At 36.2% G+C, this 16325-nt stretch overlaps 1 protein-coding gene across 4 annotated transcripts in view; it reads left to right on the plus strand.

Annotated features, from left to right (window-relative positions):
* Vps13b (vacuolar protein sorting 13 homolog B) overlaps positions 1–16325 on the plus strand; it is a 564858-nt gene that overhangs the window by 300505 nt on the left and 248028 nt on the right. For all 4 annotated transcript variants that reach the window (XM_031359340.1, XM_031359343.1, XM_031359341.1 and 1 more), the window contains exon 30: positions 4029–4140. In XM_031359340.1, the coding sequence (XP_031215200.1) occupies positions 4029–4140 (112 nt within the window). The remainder of the gene's footprint in view (positions 1–4028; positions 4141–16325) is intronic.

Here is a 16325-nt window from a genome sequence, read left to right on the forward strand (position 1 = left end):
CTGTATCATCATCATGATAAATGATTTTAGATCTGAATCTTGCCTTTCCGGTGTGATGGTGTGTCCAGTACTTGCTATGGTGGGAGAATTGGATTCTGATGATGGCAAGTGATCTTGGTTTGTGTTGTTTATTTTCTTACGCTTGCCCCCCACCATCTGGTTATCTGTAGTGCTCCCTGCCCTTGCCAAATCTTACTGGAGCCTGTCCTTCCTGTGATCCTGGTTGTATCAGAACTCCTCAGAGTCAGGCAGTCTCTGTGACCCTGTGATTCTGGGATCCTGTTACCCTGGGCTTGTTAGAGCACCTGGGAGTGCAGCATCTTCCTCTGGGTGTTGTGGGACTGGATGTGTAGCCTGGGCCCAAGGTCTGCTCAGGACAGCAGCCCAGAGAGACCAAAAGCAACCTTAGCTTCCTTTGTGCCTAGTCCCACTGGTCCCAGTTACTCCTGGTGTTGGGACAGATGTTGGGTCGTCCTCACCTCTGATCCTATGAGTGTCATAGCGCCTGGGAGTGGAGCTTCCTCTGGGTGTTGTGGGACTGGCTGCAAAGCTTGTGCCCAAGCACGAATTTAAATTTTTACAGAGGATAATTCCCTAAGGGCCAAGTTTGCAAGTTAGGTTATCATTTTCTCATGACCATGGTAAAGATAACTATTACAAAGTACCACATAAACTAGCTAGCCATCCTGCTTTGTGAACCTATCAACTGAGTAGGCTGAAGGGATGGGAGAATGTCACATGGCCATGTGGTGGCCAGAGGACAATTTAGGGGAGTCATTTATCCTCCTAAAGGATCAAATTCAGAGTATTAGAATTGGCAGCAAGCACCCTTATCTCCTGAGCCAGCACTCTAATTTAAATAACTCGTGTTAATAAGTTGTTTTGTATCACAAAGATTCTTTGCAGAATATGTATTATCTTCTTTATTCCATACATATTTAATTTCAGTTTAATGTAAATTGGTAAAGCCAAATTCATTGAAACCTAAGCAGAAAATTATATTGGAGATGAACAGTTGAGATGAGGGAGAAAATGAACATAGGTAGCATGCTCAGAGGAGATAGGAGCAACAAAATACATGAGCAAGGATGCTGTCCATGCCACAACTTTATATCACTGAAGACTTGGGTTTACAAAGGACTCTCAGTTTACTTTAATTCATTGCCTTTAGCATGTTAATTGGCCATAAAGTGATTCTTTTCTCATATCTAGTACTACTTTCATTATCAACTTACTAAGTTTTAGACTATACCAAGACTACAAAACAGTATCTACAAGTTAATTTTTCTTAGTGAACTAGTGTAAGCTGGTACTTTAAAAATATAAATCCATCCACACTTGTGGGCTGTGCCTGTAATCACAGAACTCCTTAGGGGAGGGGCAGTGGGATTGCCATAAGTTCAAGGCCATGCTGGTCTGCATAGTAAGTTCTCAGCCAGCCAAGGCTGCAGTTATACTCTATTACATGTGTGCGTGTGAGCGTGCATATGTGTGTGCACATGTGTGCCTGTGATAGCAGTTATACTGGAATTACTGACTCAGATGTACTTTGCCTTAATGCAGTCCTCTGATTTGTATTTCTTGTTTGCTCACTTGCCTTCACAGTCTAATTGATTTACTAAATGGTTCTCACAGTATCTATGAGCAAAAAGTGTATTTTCACTTTGAGTTGCACCTTGTTTCAGTCTAAGTGTTGTTTGCCTCTTTCACAGTTATCAAGGTTCTAAATCTATAGGTGTTTCACTTCCTGCTTTAGTTTTTATTTCATCACAGAGAGCTGTGTTTTGGATATAGCATGCTTCTCTTGGGGTGAGTGGTTCCTGATGAGGCTCACTTAAAACAGCTAGGCGAAGAAGGAAGGTATTGATTTTCATGTTTAAAATGCTTTAAAAGCAAACATTCCCTCATGTGGCCCAACAATTAAAAGCAGGTTAAATAAGCCAGAAAGGTAGGCTTTAAAGCTACCTTCCCAGCTATAAAGGAACTGAAGAAATGTCTCAAGGTATTTTCTTATATAAGTTCACAGTTTCATTATTCTTGCTTGTATGTGAGTAAAATTTTGAAACATTCAATACTTTCTATAATAAAATTTTAATCTAATTTGTGAATGCTTGTCAGCAAGTAGTTTTATATTTGTATTTTACCTTGACTTCATAGTGTAGTTTACTGAGAGCATGCTTAGCTCAAGCAGAGTTCTGTTCTTGGGTCTGGCTTTGTATGTAACACAAGTATGTCATTTTTCCTCCATATGCACCTCATTTACTTCTGCGTGTCTATTGCAGTTGAGACTTCGTATGGCAGGTAGTGTCTACCGCCTAGAAGGACAGTTAGCAAGTACACTAATTGTACTTCTGTGGTATATTCTATTCTCCAGGCTTAGTATTTATTGATTTAATTGATGCCTTCTGCTTAATCAGAGGCTTTACCCACATGGAACTATTAAGCTTGGCATATAATGCAAGATCTGTGAAATGTAAACACTGGTCATACTATGAGGACCTATAATCAAGCCAGACCGCCTTCATTTGAAAATGGCCCAGCTGCATGAGATGTAGTTTTCTGTTTGATCTTTTTTTGCAATGGGCTTTTAAAATTATTGTGTTTACTAAGATGTCCACATGCTAATATTTATTATGATAGTTCATCTCCATTTCTGCCATTTGCTACCCACCCTCCTCCCACCTCTCTCCTGTCATATTCATCCTCCAACCCTTGCCCACAAGCTTTATTCTTGCTTTTTCATTTTCTCAATTCTAACTTTCTTTTTTTTTTTTTTTTGGACTAATCAAAGTCAGACTATACCAAGTGTGCTGCTGAAGCAGCTGGAAATAATCTCCTAGCTTTTGCATTCTTTGGGCAGCAGAAACACGAATTGTTCCTTCTTAGGATGTTCTGGAGGCCTCTCACCCAGGTCTCCTCTGTTCTGTTTGTGGCAGATCCTAAGGGCTCTTAAAGTAGGAACAGGAGTATCTTTTCTTTCTAAAACTTTGTACTCATATTCTCACCACCACCTTTCTCAGTGCCCTTTGGAGTGCCTCACAAGAGGGAGGCCATACACCACCCCTGAGCTTTAACTGACCTTAAAGGTTTTAAAGTACTTATAGTGCGGAAAGTTGTAAATTATGTTTTAATGTTTAATAATAGGTAAACAGTTCTTATAGTTGATTTATTGTTAAAAGTCATTGAATTTACTGCACTATACCATCAAAAAGGTCCTATCCTTTCCAAATAATAGCTGTGAATTACAGAAGAAAGTGTGAACTTCATAAAAACATGAGGTTACATAAATTCTTAATCAATACAAAGAGAAGAATTAGAACTCAGATATCCGTTGAACATCTCTCGTTGCATTGTTTTTTGATACTTTTACCTGTCTCCCTCATGGGAAAGTGAAACCTGTTCCCCAAAACCCTTTTCCTGGTTCAGTCCTTCCAATTCAAGGCACGTCTGATGACAAGCTAAGATGTTTTCTCATAGTAAATCATTTGGCATTTTCCATCTTCAACATTGGAGCCACCCATTTCTCTTAGATTTTTCTGACATTTAGGAGCTAAAAGTGCTATGCACTGTGTAATTGTGATAAAATTAATTATCACTACACATAAAAATTTAAATAATGGGGAATTTTTTTGGCTGCATTGTTGATATTCTGTTGTATGTTTTTAGTGTTAAAATTTCAGAACTAAAATTTACTTTAAGGAACAATCCAGTAGTATTATATGGAATTAGATCATTATATGGTTTTAGGGTTAAGTACATATACTTAATAAAAAGAATATATTGTTATATTAAAGTGAGTTGACTATTTTTTCATTGTGATTTTAATTGTGGTAAACAGAAAACCACTAAATAGGATTAGAAGGGAATATACTTACAAAAGCATCATATTTTTATTTTAAATGTAACTTTATTGTTCTTTTTCTCACTTATTGGTCTTTTTGTAAGATATTGGCAGCCTATTTCTACGAAAACCTCATTATGCATCACAGATCTGTGTGTAGTACCCATGTCTCTTCCCTTTGTTACAGTGAATCAGGCAGCAAAGGAAGACACGATGGTTTTGAAGGTTGGCTCTGTTACCATGGCTCCTCAGGCTGATAATCCACTTGGCAGATCTGTCCTCAGGAAAGATATTTACCAGTAAGTTGATTTTCTTATGTTCCGTCTTGCAACAATTTTGTTCTGCAGAGAAGTACAATGATCAATAAAACTTGTTGGTGTGGCCTCTTGAAATATTTTTTTACTGGAGAGCTTTTGATATTTCAAACTAGGCTTTTTTGATTTTCCTTAGTTGTGGGTTTTTAAATTCATTCAGACCAATCAAATATTCCTGTGAAGTGTTGATGAACAGCAGAATGTAAGTACCAAGTCATCATGAACTGAAGAAACATAGCGTGGAAAATTTTAGCAGCCTTCATATTTCAACCAAATCTCTAATCACGTAAGAAATGAGGTCCTTTCTAGAACTACCACATCCTACTGGAGTCTTGTTGTATCAAAGTGAAACATTTTCTTAATTTAGGCATAAGCCATTATTTGAAGTGTAGGCTTGTGGATGTCATATGGATCAAAGCTGTAAAGAAAAGCAAACTTCTAAGGAGAAATTTCACAGTAAACACTTTCTGTGAAAATGCCTGGCTCTGGATTTTGTCACCAAGTGTTTGCAAAGCACACCAAGCATATGGGGATGACTCTACTGCTGAACGTATGTAATGAGCATGGTAAAAATAATACATAACTTGTACTGAAGTCGCAACTGCTGCCAGACGTACAAGTACAATTGCAAATAATGCCAAGTGAGAAAAGTCACAGAAATATAATTGAACAAGTAATGCTCTGCCTGCTAGTCTGGATTTCAGATGTCACAGTCTTAGTCTTTTAAAAGCTTAAATGCTTGCAGTTCTCCAATGCATAAATGTCATAACTTTGAAAACATTCGAATTCAACTATTGCATTTACCACCTAGAAGACACAGAGATTTTACTTTCCCCTTCATTTTAAGACCTGCTCTCACTCCATAGTCTAAGTTGACCCAAAAGTCTTAATCCTGTTGCAGTAGCAGCACCACAGTCTCCCAAGCACTAAGATCATGGGTGTGACCACCATACCCACGATCTAGTTCCAAACAGACCATCTTTGAGTTTTCCAATTTGCTCTGACTTACATATTGGTCCTGTCCTTATATTACTATTTATATAGTTTATAGTATTTATCTCACCTTTTATTTAGTTAAGTTTATATAAAAACCTAAGGATATCAAAGTTTGGTGAGGCTTTGTCAATTATCTAACCCATCTTTAGGGTTTTAAAAATTAAAAGTAGGAACCCTCAGAAATAATTGTTGCTTATCCAACAGTGAGTTAACCTTACAGCTTTGAGGGCTGTTGGAATAAGAGCAATGGTAGCATGCTTTCCAGTAAGACTGAGGCCCAGGCTTCCATCTCTAACCTTAAGGAGGAGGGAGAGGGTTAGAAAGGACTTTACATTTTCCAACACTTAGAAGTCTTTCCACACATTTATTTCCTGTACTGAAGAATGCATCATCTTTGTCCATCTTTTCACTTTTGATGGAAAAAATGTGTATTGTGAAGTCTGTACCATTAGTGAAGTAAACCCTGAGACATCCTTGCTATACTGTCAAACACTATAGAATTCTATAGAAACACTATAGAATTCTGGAGTCCACAGGTATGCTAGGCAGAACAGTTTTCCTGGAACACTCACATTCTAAGTCATTTTCATGTAACTAAGCTAACAAGGTTAACCAAGAGCTCATGAAAAGTATTTCAGGATCTCATTGAGATGCTATGTCACCAACATCAGAGAACAAACAACAGAAGTAGAAGCCACATAGGAATGAAGTAGCAGTGGCTCATTTAAAATAAAAAGCAGACACAAAGCAGAAGACCCTGTGTTCTAGGGCTGTGTTTATTTTTTATGACTATAATAACCATAAATACCAATGGACAATGCTGCAAATATTCATTTCATATTGTATGACTCGTGAATATATGAAAGTATCAGAACACAAAGATCCACAACAAAAAGATTACTACTTCACATGGTGTGGAATGAGGGGGAAAATGGGAGTTGTATTAATGAAAGTATTCATTCTAGAGTAATGAAAATGTTCTTGATTTAGGTAGCAAAATCAGTCTTTAAAATGTGTGAGAACTCGCAGTTCCTGATGTTTACATTTAGAGCAAATGAAAGCAGAAGCTTATCCACATCCTTTGGCGATAGCTGTTAAATAAATACGATTATTTACAGTCTTGCCCATTGGCAACCTTCAGCCCTTCCTTCCCTAGAGACTAAATGAAAATACCCATCACAATTTTGCCTTGGTCTTTCAGAGAGCATAGCCCTATTTCACCTCACTAGCTTTCACATACATTCATACTACTTAAGAGATACAGAAATTTTTAAAGGCTGTGTGTCAGAAATTGGGCATAAATATACATGAATACATATATGTAAATATACACACATGCATACATAGCTACATAAATACATAAACATCCTTACATATATTTATAATATATGTAATATATGGTTAGAATGTAAGATGTGTATGTAAAAGTCCTGGGCAGTTTTTATTAAGATTAAATATAGTTACCATATGGTCCACCAATTCTACTCCTGTGTACATATATGTCCATACAAACATTTATAGTCAAGTTATTTATAATTTAATTTTTTTAAGAGTGAAAACAACCTAAAGACTCATCACAATGATAAACAAAAAACCAAAATGTGGCATTCTATGTGACTGAACATTTTTCTTCCACAAGAAGAAATGAAGTAATGATAAACATTGTAAAATGGCTTGATCTTGTACTCCGTTTACAGCAGGAAAATAAGTTATCCTCAAAAGCTCAACTGAAGGACATTGATCAAATTACGTGGGTTATAGTGATAAATTGGCATCAGATAGAGCCCCAAGCACACATGCATCACCCCGTAGCACCTTTGCTGATTGGAAGAGTGAGCCATAATAAATTGATTTGCACATTTATTAAAATTTGGGCACATTTATTGCCACACTAAATTGTACCAATCCACATAGTATCCACAAGCAAATGTGGCTAGTCTGCCTTTCAAATATGGCAAGTCAAGCTGGATCTTTTTTTACATGAAATACTATTGGATTTTATTGAGAAAAAACTTTTAATACAAATTTCAACATGAGCTTCGAGAGTACAACAACATGTAAGAGAAGGTCAGTAGTACCTGCTCTGGAGTTGGCATGGGTTTTGCAAGAAGGGAGCTTTCTAGAAGTTTTATTAAGTATAAAATACACATCAGAATTTCAAAATGCAGTCAGATACTTCAGTTATGTGTTGCTTAGGCAGTGTGGCAGGCATATTGACAAATATATTATTACAACTCTATTCCACTTTGAAACACCCTTTTCAATATGGCTACTTATAAACTGATTGATATAGTGGCTTATCTTTGTGTTTGGCTCATTCCCACTGAACAGTGCTGTCCTAGAGGGAGAAGCCTATGAGTGCACAGGGAAAGCCTTCTCTTTCAGACAAGTAACCAAAGGGGATCAAAGACAACTAAAGCTCCAAATCAGCTCCGCCATGGGGCCGTTCCGATTGGATTAAGGAGATCTACACTTTATCCATTCCAACCAGCAAGAAAAGGTGTGCCTCTCACCTGTGTTGGGGTAGGAGGTAGTACTGAGTTTAGTGCCTCTTTATGTATGTTTTATATATATAATAACAGTAATAAAATGTCAAAGAAGCGGGGAAATGTGACCTGTTAGCAGGAGACAAATTATTCAAAATTAATTCAACAAGAGACAGACCACCAGATGACACCACTGTTTCCCCAATTGATCTCAGTTTTTTATATTTTGAGGAATGGTTTCTCACTGAACTTGCAACTCGATAATTGAGCTAAACTAAGTGGACATCAATCTCCAGGCATCTACCTGTCTCCACATCCTGAGATTATAGATAATGCTGTCACGCCTGACTTTTTACCTGCTTGCTGAAGATTTGAGCTCTTGTCTGCAGGCACATCTCTCTAGCCCCAAGGGTTTTCTTCTTCTTATTATTATTATTATTCAATAATGTCAAACTGTGTGCACTAAGAAATAGAGTCTTTCTTCCTTCCAGTACTTATGCCAAACCAAGCAATTCTTTGTGCTGCATTCACTGTTCATATTTAGGTCAATTCTGTTTTAGCAATTCTTTGTGCTGCATTCACTGTTCATATTTAGGTCAATTCTGTTTTAGCCCATTTTGTTTTCATTATGTGTCCAGCCATTATCTTAATTAATAGTGAGTCCTGTACATGGTGTTTTTTAAGATGTATTTGTGTTTACTTATTCATGTATTGTGGTCATCTCATATCATATTCAAAAAGCAAATTCCATTTTTAAACTAATATTTTATATACATAGATCCAAAGATTATCTTAATACTGATTTTTGTTTTGAACCAGCTAGATATTCAACATTTTTACAAACTCTGTTAATGTTCTTTAAATATTCTTTGATTAGACTTCTCAGGCTTGAAAATATTATTTACATGATAAAATGCAAAAGCAAGCATGAATTGTCTCCTTCAGTGAGAGATCTAGTAGGTCTCTCCCTAGGAATGAGTACATCGCTTGGTAGTTGGAATTATTGTAATGTTCTGTGTTGCCATTTGAACCAGGAAGGCTATATGAGTCACAAGTTAACTATTCCAGTAATACTTAGTATGTTCTATTCTGAGGCTGTAATGTACCACACATTATGACATCATTCCTTTTTGTAGTTTGCTAAAACTTATCTTCTGGTCTGTTTTAATAGAGAGCTATAGTTTCAGATACAGTATTTAGATTCAATTATATAAATCCTCCCCACATGTGCTCTCTTTCCTTCTCTCAGCTTCTAGATTGATTTTAATTCTCTGAATATACAGATGTTCTCAGAATGATGATTGTGTTGATTTTTGTCAGGGTATGTTTCATCATCTAGTACTGTTATTATATTCCCTAGTCCTACAAAATGTACTGTACTGTTGGTTTCAGGTGACTCCCTTTTACAAGTCATATTGACGCTGAATAGTGTGTAGAGTGACTTGCCATAAAGCTCTGTTTGAAAATACTGTGGGTAGAGTTTTAGTCCTTGTCATAATCTTTAGCTGATCTAGTTGAGGGCTTGAGATTTGGCTCTGACTAAAGTAACTACTCTTTTTGTGGCTTTCTGTAGCAGGATATAAATTTCCATGAATTTATGTCTGTTTGCTGCCAAAAGCTTCCTCAATAACTGTCTCAAAATGACTAAGTTCTACTGTCATAAATTGTAGAACATGTTTAAAATATGTTTCCCCTTTTATTGAGTTCTTTGCTCTTTTAATTTACATTGGAAAGAAGCTACAGAATATTAGGATATGCTTCAGATCCTATCATGAGTTTCTTAATTGGAAAAAAAAATCTACCTTGCAGTTCTTTGAAACACCCTTGGGTTTTATGAAGTACACCGGATATGAGATACATCAAGTCCTAGTCTGAACCTTCCATTAAGGCACTAATGTTTTCATGCCAATTTAACGTATAAATATTACATTTATGGGCGTAAACATAACAGAGGAAACATAATGTATCTTTAAAAATGCACCTGAAGGATCAGCAAGATGGCTCAGCAAGTAAATAGCTCATCACCAGTCCTGACCATCAAGTTCAATTCTTGGGACCCACATAGTAAAGGAGATAACCAACTGGCCAGAGTCGTCTTCTGACCTCCACTTCCATCCACTCACATACCTGTCACAGCACACCAGAGAAGGTTGGAATTAAAGACAGGTTAAATAGACCTTAAAATCATTTTAAGTCTTTAAATCTCTGGACTATTTGGCATATAATGCATGTGTATCATGGCTACTGACATGCAAGATAGAAAAATGGTAAAAATAGTGTTAGGTTTTCTTAAATGCCTGATATAAAATAACTGAATGTTATAATTAAGTAGTATCCTGTATGTTTCCTGTATGTGTTCATTGATGAAAGGATGGGTACATAATACATCATACATTCCCTGTTTTTAAAATACCTTTTTAGGGCAGTGGTGGCGCACACCTTTAATCCCAGTACTTGGGAGGCAGAGGCAGGTGGATTTCTGAGTTTGTGGCCAGCCTAGTCTACAGAGTGAGTTCCAGGACAGCCAGGGCTATACAGAGAAACCCTGTCTCAAAAAAAATAAAAAAATCAAAACATAAAAAAGAAATAAAATATCTTTTTAGTGATCTTGTAAATGTGAGATACTATTTGGGCCACTTATATACAGTTTTATCCTGTATTGACTAGTGTCCACTTACAGCCAGAGTCTAATATCTTTACCACAAAGAAGCTAATTAGAAGAAAAATTAAGAAGCAAGGATCATACATGTATTCACTACATATGTACAGTAAATTACCTGTTTATGTCATGTATGAGCGTCTGATGAGCCGCAGTGAGGTGGCATGCTGCCTTAGAAAGCATCCTTGTACTTCTGCCCTAGCAACGAACAGTTGTCCTCTGCAGGGTCAGTGTGAAGGACAGCTTCCTTCCCATGCACGCTGCTCTTTCTTTATTACAGTGTGCACTGAAATTAATGTCTTAGGTTAAACACTATAGTTTTTATGCTCTTAGAAAAGCTTATCCTTTGTTTAGAAGCTGTGTATCCTCTTCATTGAAACCAGGCTTTAATCTGATATGTTTTTGTCCTGTAATTTCTAACCCTGAACTTTGATAAGAGCAAGATACCAGAAAAGTAGTTCATGTTGACAAAAGTACTATGGAACACAGCCCCGATTGTCAAGGTAGGTAAAAATGGCCATAGAATGTTTTCTTTTCATTTGTTCTTGTTTCATTCTTGAAGTGATAGTTCCCACAGGAGAAATACTAATTGCTTGAACACAGCCACATTAACTCTCTCTCCGCAGACCCCTGTAGCCTTCACATCTGCCCATAGTAGCATATGTGTCAAAGATTAACACTATTCTACCCTTTATGATCATTGGTAACTTTCATGAAAACTAAATGCTAATTTCAGTTTTTAAATTGTGAATGTTTTTTCCTTAACCTGTGTTTGCCATCTATAAATTTTCTTGTCACAGATTATGAACCAAAGCAATACAATAAACAAAAAAATATGTCACTAATTTTGAGCAAAGTCAAAGCATAATTTTATCATAAATTCCTCATATTTCATTATCAAGTAATAGATACTTATCCTTACTGCTATTTTCACCCAAATCCCCTAGCATGCCAGTAAGCCTCAATAACTGTGGTAATAACTTTAGCATTGTAACCGTTTCTAGCCATATTATTTAAGGCTTTAGTCATTTAGTTATAACTGTCAATATACATATGTATTTGGCATTTAAAGATCACAGAGCACAGAGCTACAGGAAATAATGCTTTGAATTCGTTTCCTTTCATTGACTTGCCTGTCATCCAGGTATGGGTTTGATGAACTGACACAAAGATGAAAGAAGTTCCCATGTCATCTTATCAAATACACTGTGCACAGCACGTCTTTGTGTTGAGCATAGGTGCAGTCACTGTGCGATGAATAGAATCCATGAAGCTTGTGTTCAGTGAAACATAGCCTCAGTATTTCCAGGTGATTTTAGTGAACACCTGATAAAACTGAGGTATAGTGCCACGGAACTTGGAACTTCCCTAAATCTAGAGAAAATAAACAAATGCACAGGTTTATAGAATTGTAGCATCCTTTGTTCAGCTTAGTGGCAGAAGAGACATTAATGAAATGTTCAAAGAGATATTTCTTTAATTTGCTTTCATTCTGGTAAACATTGTTAAGATACATTATAGACATAAATTTTGAAATAAGAAAAATTAAATATATATCTATATATACTTTCCTAGTTTGTATCACATTAGATAGTCTGTGAATTTTTGCTTTCATCTGGATTTGTATTTTGTCTAATTTCAATTATTTTATTTGAAAATACATCATCAGAAATGTATTCTTTAAAAACAAACAAAAAACCTGACAGTACACCAGAATCATTTGTATACTGTCCAGGTTCAAAAATTGTCATATGAGAAAGATATTTTCTGAAATTTATTCTTGCACAAAAAGTATATAATTCAAGCTCAGATAAAAAGCTGACTCAATGAATCTAAAGTAACATTGTTGAAACTTTTCAATTTTGGATGAATTTGCCTGCTATATACAATATGAAAATACAACTTTCAAGATTCCTTCTCCTTTTTAAGTCTTTGGAGAATAAATGGGGTCGTCCAATTCCAGTACCTTCTCTGTGTGGCTGCAGGGCTGGGTGGTGACTGGAGGCATAGCCCAGTGGTCCTCAGCAGAGCAGAAGGTGCTCTCCCTCCCGCTGAGAACTGCAGCATCTAGGAGCATTTCTCAACAAGGGACTTCTTTTAAATGTGTCTGGTCACCTCAAAGGCTATGTAGACCATTTCCTGCCAGTAGGATTAGAGGAAGGAAGCACCAGGCCATAGTGTTTGATGTGTGATATACTGTAATTCTTTTCATGTGTTTGGTGGCTTTTATATGATGATCAGTGTTCTGCTACCAATTGTGACCCTGGTGTGGTCCAGGTTATTAAAGTTCAGACATCTTTAATGTATAGGTTTATAACATATCTAGCAACATTGTTGTAATTAAGGATAGATTTATGTTACGTAACCAACTCTCATCTTCATTAAAATATTTATGTTTTATAATTGAGTAATTTTCTTAGTGATTGTGATCTTAGTGGCTAAAAGAGATGATTCTGTGCTGAGACTGCCAATTCTTACTCTACTAGAGACTCTCACATGCTCCTCAGGCCTCCTTGGTTTAGCTTCTAAACCTGGTATTTAAATGGGCATTTTTCCCTATAGTATTTTATGAGTGTACATAAAGTTTAAAATGGAATATTGCTTCATAGCGTATATTAATTGCTGCTTTAATTACTATTAGAAAGTACCTGAGAAAAGGCATCTTAGGGCAAGAAACATTATTTGGGCTTATGGTTTGAGGCCATGGAAGCCCATCATTGCACCTTAGCAGTAGGAGCAGCTCAAAGCTCTAATGGAGGGAGGAATCATGAAACTGCATGCCCAAATCTTGGCATACCAGGAAGCAAAACATGGGTGTCAGGGAGAGCTCCTGGTGTGGTGGCAGGAGTCTGAGGCAATTAGTTCACACCTCTGCAAACCTGACAGCAAAGAGCAGGAAATAGAACCTGGCTATAAACCCACACCAATGACCTACTTCCTCCAGCAAGACCCCACCACCCTAAAGTTCTACAACCTCCCCAAACTATACCACCACTGGCAAGTCAAGCTTATCCACACTGTAGCTGTGCCTGTAAAGAACATTAAGTGATAAACTGCCTTGGATTTAGGGTGGCTTATTTTGGGAGCATAAATAAGATCATAAATTATTTATAGTTTCACTGACTTAGACACTATTAATGTTTAATTGTAGACATTGACTTAATGTAGTAATGTTCATGTAGGTAAATTCTCTGCAGCCATCATTAAGGATGATGTGTATTCCACTTATTAACATATAATGTGATGTGTGTATAATTGAGGATTGCAAAGTCGATCATCAATAGGAGGAGAGGCCCTTGGCCCTGTGAAAGTTCTGTGCCCCAGTGTAGGGGAATGCCAGGGCCAATAAGTGGGAGAGGGTGGGGTAGCAAGCATGGGGAGGGGGGTGGCAACAGGAGGTTGTTCTTGTTGTTTTTGTTTGTTTGTTTGTTTGTTTGTTGGAAGGGAAACTGGGAAAGGAGAAATCATATGACAAGTAAATGAAGGAATTATCTAATTAAAAAAACATAATGTGATGTAGGTGTTGTTTAGTTATTCAGTAATAGGGTCTTAACTGTGTATGTGTTATAGTCTTGTCTTTTAATATGTCTGTGTGAATGGAAAATGGCCTGAAAGCTTTAAGAGTGATACTAATAATTTATAACTGTTCCAAATCTTTTGGATAGATCAGCTTAAGGTGGATTTATGACTTTATTTTGTATTTATTAATATTTTCATTATTATATACAAAATATCCTAATTTTTAGTTTGTCAGTAATTTTTCACTTGAGGTTAGGGTTAGGATTAGAATTCTTTTCCTAGTTCTATCAGTATTCTCTAGTCAGATTAAGCAATTATTTCAAAATATTCAACTATTATAACAATAATAATAGTATTCCAAATTTGTATTCAGCAAGAATTGCTAGATGTGTTATACTTGTTTCCTGTACATTAATTTATGTAACTCTTATACTGTCTTAATTTGGTTGTTGTGTTATCATAATATTATAAAAGAATATTCAAGCTGCAACTTAAGCCTGCACAGCTTACCACCAAGAATCTCAAACACCTAGTATGTGCTTCCCATTCTGATCCTTTAGCATTAATGTGAACCTGATTTTAAAAATGGTCTTCATTCACCTATCCATACTGACATAAAGGCCTTCACAACCTCAACTCAAACAGTGTACTAAACCTTGTATCAGTTTTACCCCAGTCCTTCAAATGTACTTCTCAGTGCTAAAACTGCGGAAATAATCCTAAAACTGCTTGGCATTCTCTTGAGGCTGGAAATGAGATAATATTGTTAAGGGAAAAATGCTTTTCCTCATCTCTGCATTCTTTCTTACTGTTTCATTGAAGTTTTTAGTAAATAGCTTAATGTTTATAAATTTGACAATCTTCTGCTTCTTACTCTCTGACTAATTTTGTGGCATTTGTGGTTTTGAAAATTCTTATAGATTATAAATTAACACACTTCTATTTTTAAAGGAGTTGGGTTGTTGAATGCTAAGTCTGTTTTTCTTTCTAATATTTTTGTGTTAAATCAGTTCTGGTCTATAGCCTTGGCAGTACTGTCTTTATCTAGTTTAACTTGAAGCCTTACAATTTTCAACCAACTACATAACACAAATTTATTTCAGTAAAATGTTAAACATTTTATATGTTGTTTCTAATAGTGTTACATATAGAACACAGGCAACAAGAGATTAAATTTATAGTCACGGTGTGGCTTTGTTTCATGTCTCATCCCTACAGTATCAGCATGGTAGAGTAGAGGCTGTTGGGACCCTGTGGATGGTGATCTCCCGAGATGCACTTGAAGGCAGCAGCAGGTGCACTTTTTTATGTGCATCAATTTTATGTAATAAGTGTTTTTCATTACAAACACTGTATAGTTTGATAGTAGAATCAATGTGGAATGAAAGTATGTAATTAAAGAGAACAAAATGTAAATGATACAAGAAGCATATTAATAAAATGAATATGGTAAGATAGGAAAGGAATTGTCTTTATTAAAATGTTGTATTGCAATTTGGAATACCTGAAATACTTGCGGTCCAGTTAATTAGGTTGTAATTTGTCTTTACAAATGCCTCCGTTGTTTTTTTTCTCAATATAGAATCTAGTTAACAGGTTAACTTGTAACAATAAATTATTTTAAAAACTCTACATTTACAGACTCTGTCAGGATTTTAAGTCCTTACATCAGAGAAAGGGGGGGGTGGTATTGTTGAAGCCTTGCTGAGTCCTCCTGGATCAGACTGTCCATTTGGGAGTCTAACATTTTCTCCAGGCATCTCAGAGTTCTTCTACAGCTGAAGACAGTCTTGGTCTGAACGACTCATCCAGGAACCCAGTCTGCCTATTTACTCTACAAATTACTGTCTTTCGTAGAGACTTTGTGAGAAATGTGTAGACGTTTAATTTATTCAAGATATGAAAGTTGTATTTAATTTTACGTTCCTATTTTCTGGATTGTTTAGCATTTTATAGATCTCAGTTGATCTATAAGTGAATAATCTTTGCTACTTTATGTTGAATTCCCACGATATGCCTATTCAGCAATAAGCGGTAAATGGTTCAACATGAGCTGCTCCTTGTGTAAACATACAAAAGGCCTGTCCCAGACTAAATCAATTTAAAAAGGAAAACATTAAAGCCATGTTTCCTGTTATACACTTAAAGTCATCTTTGGTTCCTTATGATTACATTATTGACCAACTATTACAGACTTGAGTTTATCCTCCCACACCACCTGCTGAGTAGTTCAAATGGTGTGGGAGGAGAGTTTTGGAAGGCCAAAGCAATTACAATTATATCACTCCTACGTTGTAGCTGATAATGCAGCTTTTTGTGTGAAGAATAAGGAAGTTAAGAGAGTTGTGCTTCTTCCTCTTTCCTGGTCCGATTGCTTGGTTTCAAAGGCAGCAATAGGGATGGAGCAAAGTTCATAGAACATTTTAGAAGCACGTGGCTCTGAGGCAGGGAGATTGGATCTCTTTTTTTTTTTATTATTATTTTATTTTTTGATATTTTCTTTATTTACA

Source organism: Mastomys coucha, unplaced genomic scaffold (genome assembly GCF_008632895.1).
Source record: "Mastomys coucha isolate ucsf_1 unplaced genomic scaffold, UCSF_Mcou_1 pScaffold7, whole genome shotgun sequence".
NCBI classification, from domain to species: Eukaryota; Metazoa; Chordata; class Mammalia; order Rodentia; family Muridae; genus Mastomys; species Mastomys coucha.